The following is a 24230-nucleotide window of genomic DNA, read 5'->3' on the forward strand; positions in this document are numbered from 1 at the left end:
TCAGTTGTTCCACACCAGCAGGTGCAGGACGGCAGGAAACCTTGTCCCTGCTGCTTCTGAAGGGACTTTTCCTCTCCTGGGTAGGATCTCCTCCTAACTCGGCCTTTGATACATAAGTAAAGCTGTTCCGTTCCGTTCCGTTCCGTCGCTCAGTCGTGTCCGACTCTTTGCGACCCCGTGGACTGTAGCCTACCAGGCTTCTCCGTCCATGGGATTCTCCAGGCAAGAATACTGGAGTGGGTTACCGTTTCCTTCTCCAGGGGATCTTCCCGACCCAGGGATCGAACCCGGGTCTCCCGCATTGGAGGCAGATGCTTTAACCTCTGAGCCACCAGGGAAGCCCAAGCCCCGAAAGGGTCCTTCTGCCCAGTGTCGCTCTGCCAATGGAATGAGTTGTGTTGAGAAGCAAAGGAACTGAAAGGGGGGAGCCCTGCGGTACAGTCCATGTTCTCCAATAGGTCGCGGGCGGGGCTGCTCCACAGGGCTTTCCTCAGCAGGGCGAGGGTGGAGTTGGAGCGCTCTGGGAGGAGAGAAAGGCGCAGCTGCTCCGGGTAATGGGGCTCACAGGGCTCCTTGCCATCTTGCACTAAAGGTGTCCAGTGCAGCGTCTACCCACACGTCCTCTCTCCTCCAAGCAGGAGCGTCGGCCAAACAGGTTCACACCAGGAACTACGGTTTGAAGGGCTGGGAGCGAGGCCTCTGCAGGTGTCACCCAACTTACACATCAGGTAGGTTTTGCTCCTATAAAGCTTTCATCTCTTCCAGAACTTGCCTCAGTCCATCCTCCTGAGCTCCAGCAGCCCGTCTCCCGGTTTCTCCGCGCGTCACTGGGGCGAGTCGCCCACCGCGCAGCCCGAGCGCGCGCAGAGGCTTTGAGGATGTGGGGCGGCTGGGGGCGCTGAGGAAGTGGTGGCGACCCCCACTTGCAGGAAGCCACCGAAACCGACCTGCCCACAGCCACGGAGTGGATCCACAGGCACACCCGCCGGCCGGCTCGCGGCTGTGCAGCCCCAGAGCAGCGGCCCCGGGAGGTGCCGCCCGCCCCCGCCCTCACGGCGCCCCGCCTCAGGCAGCCTGCCCTCGGTGGCGCGGGGCAGCTCCAGGGCCGGCTCCACGGGCTTCTCGCAGAACACCACCTTTCCTCACATACCATTTTTGAAACATACTTTCCCCTACTCTCTTTGTCTATGTTTAATACGATGTTTGCAAATCTCTGTGACATTCTATCAGCCTATTTAACACATATGAAGAAAGTGGTTCAGAGGGGTGACACCAAGTGACCAGAATAGTTGATTGATACAGACTTGCCCACTGAACGGCTCTGGATAAGGGCGGAAGAACCCCTGGAGAAGGCACAGTGGGTGAAGTGTTTTCAACACAGCCCGGGGGACATTTCATAAGCCAGACTTGGCAGCTGAGATGTTTTGTATTTGATGAAAAACCATTGGGAATGCTCCAGCCTCCTCAGGTTCTGCACAGAATTCTTTCTCCTGAGTCTGCCTGCTTCCTGTGCTGCCTCCCCTTTCCCTTCTACCACCTGATCCAGGGGTCAGGGGAGTCAGGCCAGTAAACCCTGTCCTTTTGATGGCTGCAGAGACCTGCTGTGGCTTGAGTATTTGGTCCTGGCTACGGAAAGTTAGATACCCGCTTAGAGCTTCAATATGGGGCTAGAATTTGCTCTGCATGTTGCCCTTCATAAGGATCAATTTATTGTTGTTCCATAGCTAAATCATGTCTGACTCCCTGCAGCTCCATGGATTGCAGCATTCCAGGCTCCTCTGTCCTCCACTATCTCCGGGAGTTTGCTCAAATCCATGTCCATTGAGTCAGTAATGCTATCTAACTATCTCATACTGTGCAGCCCCCTTCTCTTTTTGCTTCAATCTTTCCCAGCATCAGGGTCTTTTCCAACAAGTCTTATTGCATAAGGTGGTCAAAGTATTGGAGCTTCAGCCACAATTCTTCCAATGACTCTATAGGATTGATTTCCTTTAGGATTGACTGGTTTGATCTCCTAGCTGTCCAAGGGAATCTCAACAGTCTTCTCCAGCACCATAGTTCAAAAGCATCAATTTTTTGGTGCTCAGCCTTCTTTATGGTCCAATGCTTACATCCATAAATGGTTACTGGAAAAACCATAGCTTTGACTATACAAACCTTTGTCAGTAAAGTGGTATCTCTACTTTTTAATATGCTATCTAGGCTTGTAGATAATTTTAATCTTAATTTCATGGCTGCAGTCACAGTCCACAGTGATTTTGGAGGCCAAGAAAATAAAACCTGTCATTGCTTCTACCTTTTCCCTATCTATTTGCCATGAAGTAATGGGACCAGATGACAAAGGTCAATCACATGATATCAAATTTTAGCACAAAGGTCAAAGGACAACACCCACTTGCCCTTTTGTGCAGCCTGGATGTTCCACCCAATGTCTGTTCTTGGAGGCTGTTGCTCCTCATTCAGGTCTCTGCCCACCTTCACCCTTTGACTAAGGTAGGATGTTCTCTGGGCACATCACTCACCACACATCCTTGGTGATTCATTCAATCATTGTCCATCTCCTCACAATATGTTAGCCCCTTGACAGCAGGGAAGATGTCTGCAGTGCTCACTGCTGCATCCCTGTGCCTGAAATAGTGACCAGCACGGTAACAATCATGGTTGTATGAACAGCTCTGTAGGTATAGATTTTTCTCTTTATATTATAACTGAAAATTAGAATTAGCGGGATGAAGGAAGAAACTTCTCCCTGTACCCTTTTCAGAATCCAGACTCAGGAGTCTTATGGCAACACTTCCTAAAACTTGAAGCAGTGGACAGAGTTCCCCTGGATATCTATTTAGATGCAGTTCTGAGTCTGTGTTTCCACATGGGGGTTTCTGTATTTACTTTCAAACTCTCGGGTGACATGGTGGGATGTCAGTTTGAGGACCACACTTTCAGCAGCCTAGGCTTAGAATTGCCCGATGCAAACCTTTCTCTCTTTTCCAGCTTTATAATGAGCATTATTATGTGTCAGGCTGTGCTGTCACCTGTACAGTCCTATTTACCTAACTTACTGGGGGGCTGGAACCAGTCATTTCATGCCTCTGAATCTCCAGCTCCTCTTCTGTAAAACTGGGCTCATGAACTTGATCTTCCAAGGCTGTTGGAAGATCACATCAATAACAACAACAATGACAAACAGTGACTTGCATTTACTGACCCCTTCCTCTGTCTTATGTTTTCTACAAGCATTGTCTCTTTTAGTGATCCCTACCATTTTCCATGAGAGGTGATGCTAATGGAATGCCCATTTACATACAGGGAAGAGGGAGAGCTTCGTGGTTCAGGCTACTCAGCGTGAGGCCTGGGTCACAGCCTCTTTCTATCAAATGTGTGACTTTGGGCGAGTCACTCACATAATTTTCAGTCTCCATTTCCTCAACTCTAAAATGAAAGCACACACAAAAAGTTTATACACGAGAAGGCTTCAAACAGTTTCAGTGGCCCCTGTTGGCAAATGCTGGATGGGTGGTTGCCATTCCTGCTCTACGCTTCCTGCTTATTCCTGGCCCATAGTTGGTCTGCAGTGAGTTGAACCCCTCTAGGCACTGGGGCTCCTTCTATGTGTATGATGTCACTGATGGTTTATCATATTCTGGCCTTGCCATTTTAACCCTGTAGTGAATGGACCTGCCAGGAGGCAAAGTCTACCCCTGTGAAGGAGAAGGTCATTCTTGGGAAAGGATGCACCCTACACCCCTGAGAACATTAGGATCCTCCACCTGAATCCCCCAGCCATTGTTGAGGGGAAGGACATTTGGAGTCTCCCTAGCATTCCACCAGTTTCAGGACAGTCCTTCTCCTGACTCTCCTGCTCAGTTTCTTTGCCAGGAGCTCCATCCTTCAAGTTCTCTGTCATCTGAGAACACACCACACCACAGGACAATTCTGGACAGGATCAAGGAAGGACCCAGGAGGGGACACCAGATCCACTGGATGGTTCATCCTGGATGTGGGAAGATGATCCACGTGATGATACGAGGACCTCAAGATATCTCCCCACTGGGGTGACCATAGTTGCTGAGAATCCACCATTATAACTACCCCCAGATTAGTAGGGCGTCATCCCTTATGAATGGGAGTGGAATGATATAGCAGAGGAGAAAGGCTTGGGCTTGCTGGTATGACAGATCTGGCTTCTTTCCAGCTTTGCAACTTAGGTTGAGCTTCACCTCTATGAACTTCAGTTTGCTCTTTTGTCAAACAGGTATCTTCCCTTCTGCCATCACGTGGGCCCCTCTGCTGACCCCAGGGTGCTGGCCCAGAGCCCTGAGGGGAAGGTGATGCATTACTTTGCTGTAAGAACATCCCGCACACAGTGGGATTATATAGAGCTCCTGACACACTGTAGGCATGCTTTTTGAGGGACCCAGTACACAGTATGCACTCCTCATATACAGCTGTCGCACAGAGTTGTTTCCTTTATGCAAACCTTATTTCAGGGTCTCATCCAACATCCCATTTCCCAGATAGGAAGATTGAGACCAGAGAGGGTCTTCAAAGCCCACAGTATGAATGAGGGTGGGTCAGAACTCCACTCCCAGCTCTGGCTTTTCTGTGTGCATACTATTCTCTCAGGTCCCTTGCAGCCTTACCCTTCATGTCTCAAGATGCCCTCTTCCAACTGAGTCCTTTATTCCCTTGTAATTCTCAGCTGGGTGTGTTTCTCTGCTCCTGATTCCAGCAGTCACGTCTCAACCCAGGCCCTGGGCTGCTGAGAGGCAGGACTTGAATTCTTGCCAGGCTCTGTCACCAGGATGTCAGAGAGTTCAGGTCTCCGAGCTCCCTGTTTCTGCGCCAAGAAATGTTACATGACACCCTCCAGGCCCAGGCGTGGATAAGAGACCTGGAAATGGCTTCAGACAAAGCTGAGCTAGGCCCAGCTTGCGTGATACCTGAATGTTCATGCTTTTATCTGCTACACTGTGCTTAGAGCAGCAGGTGTGGCTGCACACCTGGGACCCCAGAGTCATCGTTACCAGCCCCACAATTTGCCCATTTGGGATGTGATGAGTCCTGAGCATCCAGTGTACAAACTGTGACCCTGAACTTGTTCACAGGCCTCACCCTTTATTTGGACAGCCTCCAGGTAGGGAGGAGGTAAACAGGCGGCAAGGATTGGCTGGCTTAGTGTGGACCCTGGCAGTTTTTTCCTGGGTCAGGGTCAGACCAAGCCTTCCCAGGAGGAGGAGGGGAGTTGTGCAGGACAAGCTGCTCTTGGCAGAAGGTGACAGGCTGGGGGTCATGGGGCTGGGAGGCCTGGCCTGGGGTGGGAGAGGCCACTGTTGTAGGCAGGGTGGCTCCAGGGAACAAGCTGGTCTGGGAGATGAGTGGATGTCAGTAGGTAACTAAAACACAAACATTCTGTGTGTGTTTCTTTCTGTCTCTCTCTGGGTCTGATTCTCCCTCTTACCCTGCCTTTCCCTATTTGAGCCCATGTCTGCCCATTTCTCAGCCTGTCTCGCCCATCCCCAACACTCACCCTGCCCCTCATTCCCTTGCTCTTTTCACTGTATTTATCTCTGCCTCACAGCTCACCATCACTGCCTCCTTTCATCCTCAGGAGCTTACCCTTCACACTGTTTGCCCCACAGGATGCTGGAGCTGAGCCTATCCTGGCTGGGACTCGGGCCAGTGGCAGCCTCCCCATGGCTGCTGCTGCTGCTGGTCGGGGCCTCCTGGATCCTGGCCCATGTCCTGGCCTGGACCTACACCTTCTACAACAACTCTCGTCGCCTTCGATGTTTCCTGCAGCCCCCAAAATGTAACTGGTTCTTGGGTCACATGGACCTGGTGAGTGTAGGCAGCAGGATGGGTCTGTGGCATCGGGGTGGATGGACTTTTCTGAGGGTCAGGAATGGGGCTCAGGTTTGGGGGCGGGGTCTAGGACAGCAGAGTAGCAAGGGAAGCCAGGGAGCCCCCTCTACCTCACTCACTCGTTCCTCTGCTCTGCCATCGAGACCTTCCCCACATTCTGTCCTTCCAGCCCTAGTCTGCTTTGAGGTCCATTTCCTGCCTGACTTCCACACATTAGTGTACGTCTGAGGCTGGGCTGCACAGAGCCTGGTCTTCTGGCCTTTCCAGTCTCTATGGTGACCTTGAGGTCTCCTCAAGGGTGCTGTTCAGGCTCTGATCTGCTTGTGGTCCATTTCCTATGTCTTTTTATTCTGGGTTACAGCTGTCCCACAGGAATTGGCTATCACCTCCCCACCCCCACCTATAGGACCACAGCTTCCCATACCCTCTCTCTCCCAGGATCCCTTCCTCTAATCTTACCTGCTCTCCTCCCAAGATATCCCAATGGGCTCATTGCCCAACCTGGATAAAGTTCACTTCCTCTTTAAGAAGCCCTCTTAGACCTCCCCATCCTCCGTGCTTGCCAACTTTGTGCCCCAGACTTTGATCTTTGAATTGGTTCTGCTTATGATTAATTAAACAGTCACTTGTCCAATTATATATTAATTGCCTTCCAGTTTGATGTTAGTTCTAGGGAGCAGACACTACAGTGTGTACTCCAGGGCTGGCATACTGTAAGCATGTGAAATAAATGTTTGGTTATCTAGGTGGTGAACTTGCCATTACCCTCTTCTGTCAAGGTCAAAGGAATGAGTACCCAGCTTTTCCCATCTAACAGTCCGGCTGAGAGATGACAACATTTTTTCTTTCCTGTCTGGGATGAGAAGTACAACTTGAGGGAGGACTTAACTGCAGTTTTCCTGTTTATTATGGCAAAGTTCAGAAGTCCAGAACAGGGGGCACTCCAAAGCTCGCTGTGCAGATTTCCTGAGAGTCTGGGTCTAGAAATGGTCTCTGCAAGCCCTGGAGGTAACAGGAATGTTATAAAATTACTGCAGTTCTGCCCTTCCTTCCAAGGGCTTGGCTGTGTGGTCTGGTCTTGATCACTTTTCCTTCCCGCGGCCCCTCTTGCTGTGTGACCTTGGCTGAGTCACTCTGTCTCTCTGGACCAGTCTCACCAAGTGCACTGAACCCTCACCTGGGGTCCTTGGGGAGAGGGGAACAAAACCCAAAAGTAAAAGTGACTTATGTTCACCTGCCTGGAGCACCTGGAGGACCGTTGTCAAGCTTGGATGGAGCATCCTGATGGAGGTGACGCTTCTCCAGGAGCATCATCTTCTTCCTGTTGGGTTGCATATGGTGTCAGTTTCTTCATATAAAAGTGGCACAATTGAAAGTTTTATCCCTAGGTTGTAGAGGAATAGACAGACAGGATGCACTCTGCACAGAGCCTAGCCAATAGAGGTTTGTAGGTCTGAGTTGCTTTCCTGATTAATGTCTGTCCCTTGGGATCTACCAGGGCTGGAATGTCCCAGGTCTGAAGACCCTTTACCATGCAAGGAACTGGAGGCCACGTGGACCATCCAGATTATGAAAGGATGTGGGACCAAAATCTAGGGAGAAGTCCTGAGGCCACCCTGCACCCACAAACCTCCCCTATAAGGATCTCCTCCTGTAGGCACTCCTGGAACTGGGACCACTCCCAGGACATGAAAAATCTGACTTCTCAAGCCAAGGTCAGCCACCCTATGGGTAGAGAGCCTGTATTTTCCCTGTGTCCTGGGGTACATCCTTGGGACTTGGAGATGCTCCAGGTCCCTTCTGCCCCCAGAGAAGGAGGAAGAAGGGATTCTCTCTATCTGTACAGAATCTGACATACTGTCCACTGCAGTGGCTCCATCTGGGAAATGATGGCTCTTCCCTTGCTTGCAGGTGCCCCCCACGGAGCAGGGCCTGATCAACTTCACTCAGATGGTGGCCAACTACCCCCATGGGTATTTGATCTGGTTTGGCCCCACTATCCCCATGGTTGTCTTCTGCCACCCTGACATGCTCCGGAGCATCACCAATGCCTCAGGTACCCAGGCAGAGCTTGTGGTGGTGGGTGCCATGACACATCTGAGGGATTCCAGCCCCTCTTTGCCAACATTTGATGTGGCCCCTACAGGACCCTGGCCCCTCCTCCCCTCTTCTCACTCAGCCATTTCCTCCTTTCTTTCATATATTTGTCACCCCCTATTTCACTGTTTCCTTCTTCCTCACACTGTTATCTATACCCCACTTTGGTGCCCTGCTGAAAGATGTCCCCAGTCTCAGGACTCAGATCTGGAACAGGATATCCCTGACCTGGTGTGGTTGGTCAGGAGTTGGCCAGAGAGAGATGGGCTGTGGCAACCCAAGAAGAAGCAAGGTCCTCTGTCAGGGCATGTTGGAAGGCTTTCTGGAAGAGGAGGTGCAAGAACTGGATCTGGAACAATGAACAGATATATTTGAAAGCAGAAGGTAGAGTGATGCAGTGGGTATTCATAGCATCCCAAGCAACCTGGAAGGTCTGCTGCAGTCTCACTCATCCCCAGATCCCCAGCAATGAAAATTTATGTCTGGTGCATGATCTGGGCTGCTATTTTTGTGACATCCACCTCTCCAATGGGTCGGTTTCTTGACCATATCCTGTGGCTCAGCCACTTCTAATTCAGGGCCTTCCTTCTCCAGTGCCCAGGAATCTCCCTGAAGAGATGCCACCCCATCCCACCCTAGCTCCCTAATTTTGTCCCGTGCCCCTCCCATCCACAGACAGACCAGGCAAGCAGAGGAATGGGCAGCTTCTGACAGAGACCTGGTTTCTGACACTGGAATGCTGAGTGACTCTGGGAAGGGCCCTGGTTCTCTCTGGCTGCTGAAGTTTCTTTCAGCTATTAGTGGTGGAAACTCAACCCTGTATGATCTATACAAAGAAAAAGTATCAATTGTTTATAAACTCCAAGGAAGATGTCTTCAGGACAGCTGGATCTGGGTCTTAAAATGTCATCAGAAATCTGTTTTCATCATTTAGTTCTGTGCTCATCTGTGATGGCTTCCCTCTTATCCTGGTAAGATTGAATCCCCCAAGCTCAACCCCCATAGAGAAGTGAACTCATTAAAAACAGTTTTAGAAAAAGTTGAAGGTTCCCTTTAACTTGCCTGGCTTGGGTCATAGGACCAATTCCCATGTTCCTGAGAGTCTGATTGCATGTCTTGGCAGGCACACGGTTACCTGAGCTATTGTTTTAGGGCTCAGAGCAGTTCAAGGGTTAAGAACTCAGACCCTGGATTCAGGCACACCTGGCCTCATGTGTCAAGCAGAGTATCTGTGAGACTGTGGGCAAGTCATTTCAATATTCAGAGCCTCAGTTTCCTTATCTGGAATATGGGGGTGGAAGAGAATTGAGTTGAACATGGTGTTTGGGTTCCACACAGGGAAAGACCCTTCCTACCCCTGCACCCAAAGGGACATCCAACTGTCCTTTATGGAGTGTGTGGGGGAAGGAGCCTGAGAAAGCATGAGGGTAGCTGCTGAAATTGATTCATGGCTTCAGGCGTGACTCTGCCCTGCAGGTCCTTCCCTCTGGCAGCCTAGAAGAGAGTGAATTAGGTCCTATTTGTTTCTCTCCAGATTCAGAGCTGGGAGGAAGGTCTCCTGTACACACAGGGCCTGGCCAGCACCTATGGGGATGTGTGCTGCTGGTGGGTGGGGCCCTGGCATGTGATCATCTACATTTTCCACTCCACCTGCATCAAGCCTGTGCTGTTTGCTCCAGGTAGATCCTTGGCCACAGCTTGTCCCCTGTCATTGTCTGTGTTGCCTCTAATTGGGCGGCTGACCATGATGCAGACAGTGGGGGTGTGTGGCAAGGGTACCACTGTTTCTCACTGCAGACTCCAACCTGCCTGACTTCCGGTCATGTCTGTGCAGTCTGCTGCATGGCTACATCTGGTCACATTTAGGTATCCACGTGGATTCTGGTTACAACTGGTGTATGTTATACCTGGTGCCACCTAGTATATTTTATACCTGAGCTCAGAGATGTTCTCAGTCATGTCTGGAGCTCACCAGTGGCCAAGGACATTTGAGGCATCTAGGAGTCTCTCTGGTTCTTATCTGAAATGTCGTTAGAGATTGTCTGGTTCTCCTGTTGATCACTCCTGGGCCACATGTGGGGTTTGTCTCAGGTCTGAGGCTCAGGGTCACTTTAAGAAATGCCTGCGACCTTGTGTGAATCCTGCCTGTTTTGGGTCTGAAGGTATGCCTGGATCCCACTTGGTTCATGTCTGTGAGATCAAGACATTGTATTCAAATCCTGTCTAGAGCCTGCCCGGGGCATCCTTGGATCAGGTCAGGTGGTCTTCAGGTCCATGGCAGAGTTATTGCATCATGTCAGGTTATGTCATGCATGTTGGGGCCATGTCAGGGCACGTTAACACATGGGGCCATGTCAGATGTCTCAGGAGAGGTCCTAGTGCTGGGGAAGGTGTGGTGTCCTTGGTCCCTGTAAAGGTGTTTTATAGAGGGCTGGGTTTTGCTTCCGTGTCAGAATGTGCTGGACTCTGTAGGCTATGTCAAGGGATGTTGGGGCATGTTGTGTCATTCTGGGGTGGGTGTGTCTAAGCACATTGAGAGTGTCTATGGGCTCTGCCTTTGCTCTTCTCTGTGCTGTGGCCTGGTCTGGTCCCTTCTCCCCCCCCAGCTTCCTGTGCTCTTGGTCCCATTCTGCTGTGTTGGGCTTGGAAGGGGAATGCAGATTCCTGGCTGGGAGCCTCCACCCCCCCATCAAAAGTCCCTCTCCTCTCCATCTACCTGGCCCCTGATTGTCTTTATTCATTTCAGCTGCCATTGCACCCAAGGACATGCAGTTCTATGGCACTCTAAAACCCTGGCTTGGTGAGTAACTGTGAGTGATGGGGATTGGGGATGACTTTGGGGACCCAGGGAAAGGTCTTCCTTTGCCCACTCCCCGTGGCTGTCTCTGCTAGGGGATGGGCTCCTCCTGAGTGCTGGTGACAAGTGGAGCAGCCACCGTCGCATGCTGACACCCGCCTTCCACTTCAACATCCTGAAGCCCTATATGAAGATTTTCGCTGAGAGCGCAGAGATCATGCACGTGAGTCTCTTGAACCCAGGGTCCCAGATGGAGTCTTGAGGATAACGGGGACTCAGGAAAATCTTGTCTGGAATTTTGGATCTTCCAGTTGACTTTGAGGTCATTGTTCTTCCTTCTGAACCTGAGTTTCCTTGGCTGATAAATAAGTATAATGTGAGCCTTGCTTTGCAAAGAGGTCAACATAATGTAATGGAGCCATGTTCCTGGCACATAGTAGGTACTCAGAATGTGTTAGTTTCTCTTTTTCTTCACAGAAGCCTTGGAATCTTGAGACATATTTTAGGAAAATAATGAATGTTGTATAGTAGTTATTCTGGAGTAACAAGTCACTTAAAAACAATAACATGAAAGTGAAAGTCACTCAGTCGTGTCTGACTCTTTGTGATCACATGGACTATACAGTCCATGGAATTCTCCAGGCCCGAATACTGGAATAGGTAGCCTTTCCCTTCTCCAGGGGATCTTCCCAACCCAGGGATTGAACCCAGGTGTCCTGCATTGCAGGCAGATTCTTTACCAGCTGAGCCACCAGGGAAGTCTAAGAACACCGGAGTGGGTAGCCTATCCCTTCTCAACTGATCTCAGATCATTTCACCCAGGTCAAATGGACTTCCTTTTATGCGATTCTCTCCCTAAAAGACATTTCAGGTTTGTTCACTGGCAGAAGCAATGTTCCAATGGACTGAGAAGAAACTGAAATACCCTTTTATTTTTATTTTAGTTTTTAATTGGAGTTTAAACGCTTTACAGTGTTGTGTCGGTTTCTGCCATACAACAATGCTAATCAGTCATATATAGCAGCTTCCACCTAGCTATCTGTTTTACACAAAATGGTAATGTATGTCAACGTTACTTTCTCAATTTGTTTCACCTCCTCTTCTCCCTGCTGTGTTCAAGAGTCCGTTCTCTATATCCGAATCTCCATTCCTGCCCTGCAATTAGGTTCATCAGTGCCATTTTTTCTAGATTCCATGAAAAGTGAAAGTGTTAGTCTCTCAGTTATGTCCCATTCTTTATGACCCCATGGACTGTAACCCACAGGTTCCTCTGTCCATGGAACTCTCCAGGCAAGAATACTGGAGTGGGTTGCCATTCCCTTCTCCAGGGGTCTCTCTGACCCAGGGATTGAACCTGGGTCTCCTTGCATTTCAGGTGGATTCTTTAATGTTAGAGCGACCAGGGAAGCAAATTATATATATATATAACAAAATATTTGTTTTTCTCTTGGCCAATATAAGACTTACTTCACTCGGTGTAACAGGCTCTAGATTCATCCACCTCAGTACGACTGATTCACATTTGTTCCTTTTGATGACTAAGTACATTGTACCTATGTATGTATGTACCACAACTTCTTTATCCATTCATCTGTCAATGGTCATCTAGGTTGTTTTCATATCCTGGTTATTGCAAATAGTGCAGCAATGAACATTAGGGTATATGTGACATTTTCAACTATGATTTTCTCAAGATATTTGCTTAGTATTCCTGGTTTTTAAAGAAATCTCCATACTGCTCTCCACAGTGGCTGTATCAATTTATAGTCACACCAATAGTGCAAGAGGATTTCCTTTACTCCATATCCTCTCCAGCATTTATTGCTTGAAAAGTTTTGATGATGGAAGCTCTAACTGGGGTGAGGTGATGCCTCACTTTAGTTTTGATTTGCATTTCTCTAACAAATGAGTGGTCATGTATGGATATGAGAGTTGGACTGTGAAGAAAGCTGATCGCCGAAGAATTGATGCTTTTGAACTGTTGTGTTGGAGAAGACTCTTGAGAGTCCCTTGGACTGCAAGGAGATCCAACCAGTCCATTCTAAAGGAAATCAGTCCTAGGTGTTCATTGGAAGGACTGATGCTAAAGCTGAAACTGCAATATTTTGGCCACCTCATGCGACGAGTTGACTCACTGGAAAAAACTCTGATGCTGGGAAGGATCGGGGGTGGGAGGAGACGGGGACGGCAGAGAATGAGATGGCTGGATGGCATCACTGACTCGATGGACATGAGTTTGAGTGAACTCCGGGAGTTGGTGATGGACAGGGAGGCCTGGCGTGCTGTGATTCATGGGGTCGCAGAGAGTTGGACACGACTGAGCGACTGAACTGAACTGAACAATGAGCAATACGGAGCACCTTTTTCATGTGTTTATTGGCCGTCTGTGTGTTTTTGGAGAAATTTCTCTTGGGGTCCTCTGCCCATTTTTTGATTGTGTTGTTTGTTTTTCTGATATTGAGCTGCATGGGCTGCTTGTATATTTTGGAGATTAATCCTTTGTCAGTTTCTTTATTTGCAATTATTTTCTGCCATTCTGAGGGTTGTTTTCACATTATACCAGATGGACCTAATTGATATCTACAGGACAACCCTTCCAAAAGCGACAGAACATATTTTTTTTCCTCAAGTGCACATGTGACCCAGGATAGATTACATCTTGATCACAAATCAAGCCTTGGTAAATTTAAGAAAATTGAAATTGTATCAAGCATTTTTTTTTGACCCCTAGCTATGTGCTTAGATATCAATTATAGGAAAAAACTGCAAAAAACACAAACACGATAAAAAAAAAAAACACCTAGAAACCAATGACATTGAAAACACGACAACTCAAAATCTATGGGATGCAGCAAAAATAGTTCTAAGAACTGCTTTACAAGCCTACCTTAAAAAACAAGAAAAATATCAAATAAACAACCTAACATTACACTTAAAGAAAATAGAAAGGAAGAACAACAAACCCCCAAAGTTAGTGGAAGGAAAGAAACTATAGAGATTGGAGCTGAAATAAAAAAGAAATGAAGAAAAAAGTACCAAAGAGCAACAAAACTAAAGGTGTTTCTTTGAGAAGATAAATAAAATTGATAAACCATTAGCCGGACTTCTCAGGAAAGAAGAGGGACGACTCAATTGATAAAATTAGAATTGAAAAAGAAGTTACAACAGACAATGCAGAAATGCAATGTCTTTTGGGGTCTTGGTTTGGGGTACCCTGAAAGTGAAATTCACTCAGTTGTGCCCAACTCCTTGTGACCCCCATGGATTATACAGTCCATGGAATTCTCTAGGCCAGAATACTGAAATGGGTAGCCTTTTCCTTCTCCAGGGGATCTTCCCAACCCAGGTCTCCCACACTGCAGGTGGATTCTTTACCAGCTGAGCCACAAGGGAAGCCCAAGAGTACAGGAACTGGTAGCCTATTCTTTCTCCAGTGGGTCTTCCTGGTCCAGGAATCGAACTAGGGTCTCCTGCATTGCAGGTGGATTCTTTACCAAGTGAACTATCAGGGAAGCCTATGGGGCACCCTAGTCATCATTTTTCTCAGATTATTGGCCAAAGCAGGTCCAAGGCCAACTCAGAATCAAAGGATGGTTAAATAGGCTCCACCTCTTATTATAAACTACTTAAAGATCACATTGCAAAGGAGATTATATATATATATATGGAATTGAAGAACTAAAGTAAAGGATTTTATGAAGTGTTTGGGATTTTTCTATACTTGCAAACGGACAAGTGAGCTTGTTACTGTTTCATGGATTCTGCCATTAGACACGAGAATCCTGAGTCACAGACAAAGGATAATTTATTACTTTTGGCTCAGTAAATGGCATGTGCTTCCTGTTGGTTTGTATTCTTCCTCCAAGTAATCAAATTCCATGAGGATGACACAGGTGGGCTTCAACTGGTGCCTGCTTGTGTTCGGTTCAGTTCAGTCGCTCATTCGTGTCCGACTCTTTGCGACCCCATGAATCACAGCATGCCAGGCCTCCCTGTCCGTCACCAACTCCCGGAGTTCACTCAAACTCTTGTCCATCGAGTCGGTGATGCCATTCAGCCATCTCACTCTCTGTCGTCCCCTTCTCCTCCCGCCCCCAACCTTTTCCAGGATCAGAGTCTTTTCCAGTGAGTCAACTCTTCGCATGAGGTGGTCAAAGGATTGGAGTTTCAGCTTTAGCATCAGTCCTTCCAATGAATACCCAGGACTGATCTCCCTGAGAATGGACTGGTTGGATCTCCTTGCAGTCCAAGGGACTCTCAAGAGTCTTCTCCAACACCACAGTTCAAAAGCATCAATTCTTCAGTGCTCAGCTTTTTTCACAGTCCAACTCTCACATCCACATATGACCACGGGAAAAACCACAGCCTTGACTAGACGGACGTTTGTTGGCAAAGTAATGTCTCTGCTTTTTAATATGCTATCTAGGTTGGTCATAACTTTCCTTCCAAGGAGTAAGCATCTTTTAATTTCATGGCTGCAATCAGCATCTGCAGTGATTTTGGAGCCCCCCAAAATAAAGTCTGACACTGTTTCCACTGTTTCCCCATCCATTTCCCATGAAGTGATGGGACCAGATGCCATGATCTTTGTTTTCTGAATGTTGAGCTTCAAGCCAACCTTTTCACTCTCCTCTTTCACTTTCATCAAGAGGCTTTTTAGTTCTTCTTCACTTTCTGCCATAAGGGTAGTGTCATCTGCATATCTGAGGTTATTGAGATTTCTCCCGGCAATCTTGATTCCAGCTAGTGCTTCTTCCAGCCCAGCGTTCCTCATGATGTACTCTGCATATAAGTTAAATAAGCAAGGTGACAATATACAACCTTGATGTACTCCTTTTCCTATTTGGAACCAGTCTGTTGTTCCATGTCCAGTTCTAACTGTTGCTTCCTGACCTGCATACAGGTTTCTCAAGAGGCAGGTCAGGTGGTCTGGTATTCCCATCTCTTTCAGAATTTTCCACAGTTTATTGTGATCCACACAGTTAAAGGCTTTGGCACAGTCAATGAAGCAGAAATAGATATTTTTCTGGAACTCTCTTGCTTTCTCCATGATCCTGCTGTGTAGTGTGTTGTATTACAGTGGGGAGAAATACTAGGTTTAGGGACTCTATGACTTATAGAACTAGAAACAAGCCTGATACTTTCTCAGGAGGACACATTCCCTCACTCCTGAAGGCTGTTTACTACAAACGCAACTCTGAGAAATGGCCCAGGTAAAGGACATCAGGGTCTTCCAATTTTTTTTAGTATACCAAGCAAGGATATGCAGGGTTATTGTTATCATCTTTCTAAATTCCATATATGTGCGTTAATATACTGTATTGGTGTTTTTCTTTCTGGCTGACTTCACTCTGTATATTAGGCTCCAGTTTCATCCACCTCATTAGAACTGATTCAAATGTATTCTTTTTAATTGCTGAGTAATACTTTAAAGATGCTCAGGGCTGGTGTACTGGGATGAACCAGAGGGATGGGATGGGGAGGGAGGTGGGAGGGGGGTTCAAGATGGGGAACATATGTACACCTGGGGCAGATTCATGTCAATGTATGGCAAAACCAATACAATAATGTAAAGTAATTAGCCTCCAATTAAAATAAATAAATTAAAAAAATAAAATAAAATAGAAAAAAAAAGAATATGCAGGGATACTCAGGGCCCACGGAGGACTACTTTTCTCAACATAGGGGGCAGTTTCCTAATCAGCTTTTAACAAGGAAGATGATGAAGGCAAGATTTATTGAGCATTGGATTCATGTCATAAATTGATCAAGAATATATAGAGAGCAGGTGGCTGAGTCAGGATTTAAATCCAGGTCTCTTGACTTCCAGCAATGAGAACTTCATGTTCTACAAGTAACAGCTTGCACTTTCACTCAAGTCTGATGCTCCCTGGGGATGGTCCTGGAACCAAGAGGCAGGGTCTTAGGGTAGTCCACCCAGGTGGTTGTGAAGGGGCCCCAGCTCTGTCTTCTTCTCTGACCAGGCCAAGTGGGAGCACCTGGTCACAGAGGGCCACACCCATCTGGACATGTTTGAACACATCAGCCTCCTGACCCTGGACAATCTGCAGAAATGTGTCTTCAGTTTTGACAGCAATTGCCAAGAGTGAGTTTCATCGCTGGGCCTGGGAACATGAGACATAGACTCAAGGTAGTAGATGGAGGAGGGAGGACTGACCAGGGCAATTGGAAGGGCCTTCCTGGAGGAGGTGGCTCAGAGCTAGACAATCCAGGACAGGAAATGGAAAGAGAAGGAGCTATCCTTTCAGGTAAGTAGAACCCTTTGATAAAGACCAGAAGGGTAGGATGAGAAAAGTATGTGCAACAGTGAGGAGACACCATATAAAAAAGGTTGGAGGAGTGAGAAGGTGATATCTTAAGGGAATTCTGAAGTCAGGCTAAGAAGATATGAACTTTATCTGAGGTTTCCTGGGAGCTATGGAAAGTGTTTGAGCACATGAAGGTCTTGGTTAAAGTTGAGCTTGGACATCTGACTCAAGAGAATCCAACAGTCATGTAGACACTGGATGGTGTTGACACTGGATGTAAGGAGACTAAGAAAGGGGCTGGGCCATTGACCAGCTGGGAAAGGATAAGGTCTGAGCAAAGTGGACAGTATGGGGAAGGAGAAGGGGCAGATACTGGGTGAGAGAGAAAGGAGAGAAGCTTGGTATCAAAGCTGTGCTCTGGGTGCCTGGGGCATGGAGGCAGCTCACTGAGATAGGATGTGGGTTGAGAAGAGTCAGAAGAGTCACATCTTCTCGCTCATCCCCACACTGTATCTGTGGGTCATCTGTTCTTGGAGCCTCGATTCCTGAAAGGAGGTAGACCCCGGATTCTGGGCTTCAGGTTTTAAGTTGTTGCCTCCCTTATGCTCTCTTCCTCAGGAAGCCCAGCGAATATATTGCTGCCATCTTGGAGCTCAGTGCGCTTGTGTCAAAAAGAAACCAACAGATCTTCCTGTACATGGACTTCCTGTACTATCTCACCTCAGATGGGCAGCGCTTTCGCAAGGCCTGCCGCCTAGTGCACGACTTCACAGATGCCGTCATCCAGGAGCGGCGCCGCACCCTCCCCAAGGAGAATATTGATGACTTCCTTAAGGCCAAGGCGAAGACCAAGACTTTGGACTTCATTGATGTGCTTCTGCTGACCAAGGTGGGTTCCTCTGGGATCTGAGTTCAAGAGGTAAAAGGGACTTTGATCTGATCAAACAATTTGAATGGGATGCAGAGGGTCCTGGGGAGCTGTGGAAGGTGCTTGTAGAAGGGAGGGATAGGTCAGGGATGTTTTAGAGATGATCATGTGCAGTATAGCCTGTAGGGGACTGCTAAGTCTGAAACTGTGAAGGGCCTGTGATTTGACTCTAATGCAAACTGATGTCAGTCTACCACTGAGGTAGGCTCTACATGTATGTACAGAATATATATATATATATGTGTGTGTATACATGTATATATATATACAGAATCCTGGAGCAGAGCAGCACGTTTATTTCTCATGGCCATAATAGTAGCCTGAGTAGAATTGTAGCTCTGGCTCCCCATTCCCAAATGCCTATGAGGGCACCATGATGCTTTTTTTGTATATCAGCCATGCTTGGATCACAGTACAAGTATCTCCAGATTTTGAAATTTGGAACTACAGGGCAATTGATACATCAGCCCCTTTATCCCGATGGAGAGAGGGAGAGAGGGACTGAAAGAAAGATTATTCTGAGCTTAAACAAATACTCTGGTGAGAAGGCAAATTCTACAGGTTCTATAGTTTTATAACCCAGGTTGTAACCCAGGTTGCCAGAAACTTTTTGCAGAAACCCCCTGTCATGTATAAACATGAAAATATTTTCAGATCACTGATTCCTCTCACCAGGGACAACACAGTAGAGAAAGATATTAAGGAGGAGGCCTATGGAATATGGCCTCTAGTTACAGGCTGAGCAAAGGATTTCTAGGGCTTCAGGCTGGGATTGGGTTCCTATATGCAGTTTTAGAGATTGTTTCACATTAGACTCAGGAGTCCTCAGAACTAATGTGATTCTGGGGATCTTACTTTCTCTGCAGGATGAAGATGGGAAGGGATTGTCAGATGAAGATATCCGGGCTGAAGCTGATACTTTCATGTTTGAGGGTGAGGGTCCCAGTTTGGGGCTACAGAAAGGGAGGGAACTTGCTGAATTGACCCTGGACTACCCCATCCCTCCCCATCCTCCCCATCCTCCCCATGGGCCTTAACGAAAGGGAGCTGTCCACGCTCTAGTACTGACGTAACCCTGAGACCCAAGCGGTTCTGGATGTCCCTCAGGCCATGATGCCACAGCCAGTGGCCTCGCGTGAGTCCTACACAACCTTGCAAAACACTTAGAATACAAGAAAAGAGCAGAGTCTCTCTATCTCAGGGACTTGGTGTGTGGACCTTGGGCTATCTCATCCCTACCAATCCCTCCATGGTCCTTACTGTGAGGGTGCTGTTCACCTTTAGTGCTGAAGTAGCCCAGAGATCCAAGTCTTTCTGGATGCTACTCAGGCCATGACACCACAGCCAGTGGTCTCTCCTGGATCCTGTACAACCTTGCAAAGCACCCAGAATACCAGGAGCGCTGCCGACAAGAGGTGCAAGACCTTCTGAGGGACCGTGAATCTAAAGAAATTGAATGGTGAGTTCAAGACCTCATGGTCTTTTTCTGAACCCCTCTCCTTGGCTCTGCTCCCTGGTTGGGGAAGAGAGAAAATCTTTTTGTTGATTCTTTCACTTAGTGGGAATAGGAACAGAGCCTAGAGGCAAGATCTAGGACTCATCATGGATAGCAGGGCAAGCTGGCTCTTGGGACAAAAATTTGGATTCTAAGATAATTTGCAACAATGTGTGAGGACAGATGATGACACTTGGCACATAATCAGTAAGTGAACTTCCCCTCCACTCCCTTAATTTTCTCTCTGAAATCACATGTTTTCAAACATCTTCACTCTGTAAGTGTTTCCTCATCTCCTTCCCCTCTAGTTCCTCATATTATTTAGTCCAGGATTCAGAAGGATCATCGAGGGAATAAAGTATTCAACTCTTGTCCGGGGACACCTGCATCTTTCTCCACCCAGTCCCCATTTAGTAAACACTGCCACCCTGCCTCCCTATCCCCAGTTCTATACCATCTCCAATTCTTTCCAGCTTCTTTGTTGTCCTGGAGATTTAGGAAGATTCAGGATTCCCAGATGCCCCCCAGTCTTTGCCTTCCGCCTGGTGGAGACATAATTTCAAGTCAGGACACTTCCAGTGTACACTCCAGTGCAGGCCTGGAGTTTAGTCTAAGAGGGACAAAATCGAGGGTGGAAAAAAGTGCCTAAGCTGAGACCCTGAACATTGGTTAGTAGATATTTGGGTGCATTTGAGATACAATTAGGTCAGGAGGACAGCAGGGAATAAATTAAGAACTAGGAGGAAGGAGAAGAGAGGGAGAAAGGAAGGAGGGAGAAAGGTGGTTGTCGTGAAAATATAACTGACCTATGGGAAGCATAATATTAATACACAGTAGCCCAGAGCATGAAGTGGATATCCATTTTTGGATATCCAAGTAATCTCCAGGCTTTTAATGGAGCCTAAAATTTTAGCATAGAGATCATACTCACATGTTGTTAAATTAACCCTTAGATACCCTTGTTGCTATGGTAAACCATATAGTCTATCTGGATTGAAACATATTTGTAAGTTTATTTGGATAATACACATTCACACTTCTTGATAAGTTGAATTCAGATACTTTATATCATGGAGATGGGAATGGCAACCCACTCCAGTATTCTTGCCTGGAGAATCCCAAGGACAGAGGAGGTGGGCGAGCTACAGTCCATGGAGTCTCAGAGTCAAACACGACTGAGATACTAACACACACACACACACACACACACACACACACACACACACTTTGTATCATCACCATCATCTTTTCTTTTATTACCTCTTATAACTGACTGCTATTTCTAATAGAAAAACTAATAATTTATGGATAAAGCTTTTTTGTCCATAGCAAACAACAGCAAATGCTAAATATTTAGTCTCTTATCATTAGGGAAAATAAAGGTTGTTTAATAAAAGCTCTGGGTCAACTGGGGATGTATATGGAGAAACGTTAATTCATCCTGCTTCTTGTGCCTTATAAGAAAATAACATCCACATTTAAATCAAAGATTTAAATGAAAAATAAAGAAGTCTTAAACTCTGTAGGATAGATCATGAAAAGTTATTTTCTAGCCCCAGAGTGTGGAAGGCCCTGTTTTTGACACAAACTCCAAGAGATGTATAAGATATTGGTATACGTTACTTGAAATGAACAGCAGTGTGTGTGGTATTTAGTATGCTACTCTATATTTTTTTTTTTAATGCAAAAAGGTACCTCTGGAAGTATACATAAAAAATAATCACTAGGAAAACTGAGGAGGGGAAGTGAGTGCTGTTGGATCATAGGGGGTTTGTCTTGAAGTTTTGAGCCATTTAACTATATCAGCTATGAAGAATTTAAATCACCACACAGAAAGGGGGGGATTTAAAAAAAAGAATTCAGCACCCCCCCCCACTGGATCTTGTCTTCAATGTTTATAAAAGTTTTCCAGTGAATTCACTTGTTTTCTAAAAATAAAATCACTATCTGCAAAAAAATGACATATTTACCCCACATTTCAAATGGCATTACTCTCCTCTCCCCATAAGTGTATTAGCTAGCATCTCTAGTCTTGCAGTTACATACGAGTAAACATTGAATCTGTTTCACAAACATTGAATTTGTGTTTCTTCTAATTTGTCTTCTGATTTTGTGGTCTTGCCGTAAAAATGCTTTATATTTACAAAATTGTAAGTTTCTATGTTTGACTTTTAGGTGAGTTGTTCAGAAACCATAAAAATATCTGGCTAAGTTCCTTCTAGTACTTTTTTGATCCTGCATTTCTTCCTTCCTTCCTTCTTTCTTTCTTAAAACTCATACTGAGTCATGACGGTCAAAGAAAGAGTTGTCTATATTTGTGTATATGACTTAATCAATTTGGAGATATTTTATCCACCTGTGATTTTGTTTTAGGAAGAAAGATCTTAAGGAACAGTCGAAGTGCTGAGGAGTGTCTCTGTTTTTGTTCCCTGGATAATTGTCATGAGGTTTCCGTAGGGACGACCTGGCCCAGTTGCCCTTCCTGACCATGTGCATCAAGGAGAGTCTGCGGTTGCACCCCCCAGTCACCAGCATCTCCCGCCGCTGTACCCAGGACATTGTGCTCCCAGATGGTCGGGTCATCCCCAAAGGTGCCCACAATGACTAGGGGAGGAGGTTCCTGGTCAGAAACAGGGGCCAATAAGGCAGTGAGGACCTAATCCTGACTGGTCCCTCCTGTTCCACAGGTGTTATCTGCCTCATTGATATTTTTGGAACCCACCACAACCCATCTGTGTGGTCAGATCCTGAGGTGATGCCTCCCCCACACCCTATCTCCATCATCTTTGTCCATTACCCTTTGGGGACCCAAGGAGGGCGCAGGGTTCTGGCTGCCTCTCCAAGGATGGACGTCCCAGGAGATACCACCCAGTAACCCTGTCTTGTTTTGCCCCCAGGTCTATGACCCCTTCCGCTTCGACTCAGAAAACATCAAAGGGAGGTCACCTCTGGCTTTTATTCCCTTCTCAGCAGGTCCCAGGTGAGGACATTGAGCATTTGAGGTGGGAATGCGGTGGTGGGGGTGGCAGCATCTGGGACTGAGATTCCAGGTATGACTGTCAGGCAGGGAGGTGGGAAAAATGAAGATGGTCAGAGTTCTGGCTTTCCCTCCCTCCCCTGCCCTGGAGGTGTCAGATAAATGTTTGGGGAATGGAGTTGGGCCCAAGGAGGGGCTTGCAGCGTGCTGAGAGCCCTTTCCTTCCCGCGTCTGTGTTCAGAACTGGAATCTTGACCAGGTCCAGGGGATATGCAAACCCATGTCGTGGGTCCCAGGCATTGTTAGACTTCTCTGTCTCTGCAGATGGGGATGGGGGTTGTGGGCCAGATTTCTGGCTTGGTGAGGCTGGGATAAAGGTCCAGGGAGTAGTCAGAACCACCACTCCTGCCTGCAGGAACTGCATTGGTCAGTCATTCGCCATGACTGAGATGAAAGTGATCTTGGCGCTCACCTTGCTGCGCTTCCGCATTCTGCCGGACAAGGAGCCGTGCCGGAAGCCAGAGCTGATCCTGCGCACCGAGGGTGGACTCTGGCTGCGGGTGGAGCCGCTGAGCGCAGCCCAGCAATGATCCAGCACCTTCTCTCCTGGGATCCTCCCTGACCCTAGACACCTCACGTGGCAGATTGGAAATCAAACTTCATGGTCACCTCTGCCCCAGTATCGTCAAGAGACAGCAAGGAGCACAAGGGGTCTGCTAGGTTCCAGGCAGGTGGGAGTTGCTGTAAACCTAGTGGCCTTTAGAGGGGCGTCTCAGGGGGAAAATTGGATCCCAAGGGTAAGACTACTCATTAGGGAAGTCCAACTGCTTGATGCAGAGAGGGTCAGATAACCTTGGATTTGCTCCCTGCCATGGTAATGTAAAGGTCACGGTCCCAGTCTGCCATTTACTAGTTGTTTGGCTTAAGAAAATTGTTTACCTCTCAGTTCCTTTATTACATAATTGTAGCCACTTTACTGGGATGTTGGGGAGACTGAATAAACAAGCATATGCAAAATGACCGACTCACTATGTAGCAAGCATTAGTAATTGATAAGGGTACATTTCCTCACTTTTCTTAAATTTAAAATGTTTTAAAGTCATCATAGGTATATTTAAATTTGGGGACATGTGAAAACTTGCTGCTTCAAATCTGTGGGAGAGGGCGAAGGTGGGATGATTTGGGAGAATGGCATTGAAACATGTATATTATCATATGTGAAACGAATTGCCAGTCCAGGTTTGATGCATGACACAGGATGCTTGGGGCTGGTGTACTGGGGTGAACCAGAGTGATGGGATGGGGAGGGAGGTGGGAGGGGAGTTCAAGATGAGGAACACATGTACCCCCGGGGCAGATTCATATCAATGTATGGCAAAACCAATACAATAATGTAAAGTAATTAGCCTCCAATTAAAATAAATAAATTTTAAAAAGAGAAGATTTAGCAACTTCAAAATTCCCATATTTACATCTATTGCAGTTTTAAAGGGCCTTGCTGTGAAGCTGACCTGAAGTTGGGAACTGAAAAAAAAAGATTTTTCCTATCACAGAGTCATGACCCAGGACTTCATTTTCATCTGGATGTTTTAGGAAGTAGAGACCACGTGGGTGGAAGTGGATGGGGCAGGAGTGGGGCCACTTCCTTCAGCACTTCCTCCTTACATCTCTCAACTTCCTTCAGTTGACCCAGGACTACCCCTACTCAGGTTGCAGGGAGTCCTGGGATAGAGTCTTAGTCTCAAACTCTTTCAGGAGCCAGAGGACTTAATGGTTGCAAATTAAGAAAGAAACCCTATATCATA

The 24230-nt window shown here is 47.0% G+C and overlaps 1 protein-coding gene across 2 annotated transcripts; it reads left to right on the forward strand.

Annotated features, from left to right (window-relative positions):
- The first annotated feature begins 37 nt into the window (after positions 1-37).
- LOC129558010 (prostaglandin E2 omega-hydroxylase CYP4F21-like) lies at positions 38-23700 on the forward strand. 2 transcript variants are annotated; one of them, XM_055428748.2, is made up of 14 exons: positions 38-80; positions 636-728; positions 5640-5838; positions 7774-7918; positions 10706-10759; positions 10852-10979; positions 16741-16862; positions 17644-17914; positions 18820-18886; positions 19283-19412; positions 21906-22039; positions 22136-22200; positions 22346-22428; positions 22841-23700. In XM_055428748.2, exons 3-14 carry the CDS (start codon positions 5641-5643, stop codon positions 23013-23015), a joined length of 1572 nt encoding a protein of 523 aa, XP_055284723.1. In that variant the 5' UTR covers positions 38-80; positions 636-728; position 5640; the 3' UTR covers positions 23016-23700. The 2 variants fall into 2 exon arrangements, with proteins under 2 accessions (XP_055284723.1, XP_088695259.1); XM_088839133.1 differs by having other exon boundaries at positions 42-80; positions 639-728.
- The last annotated feature ends 530 nt before the right edge of the window (positions 23701-24230 follow it).

This window comes from Moschus berezovskii, chromosome 8 (genome assembly GCF_049115385.1).
Source record: "Moschus berezovskii isolate FMDL1 chromosome 8, NW_MosBer_1.0, whole genome shotgun sequence".
Classification (NCBI taxonomy): domain Eukaryota; kingdom Metazoa; phylum Chordata; class Mammalia; order Artiodactyla; family Moschidae; genus Moschus; species Moschus berezovskii.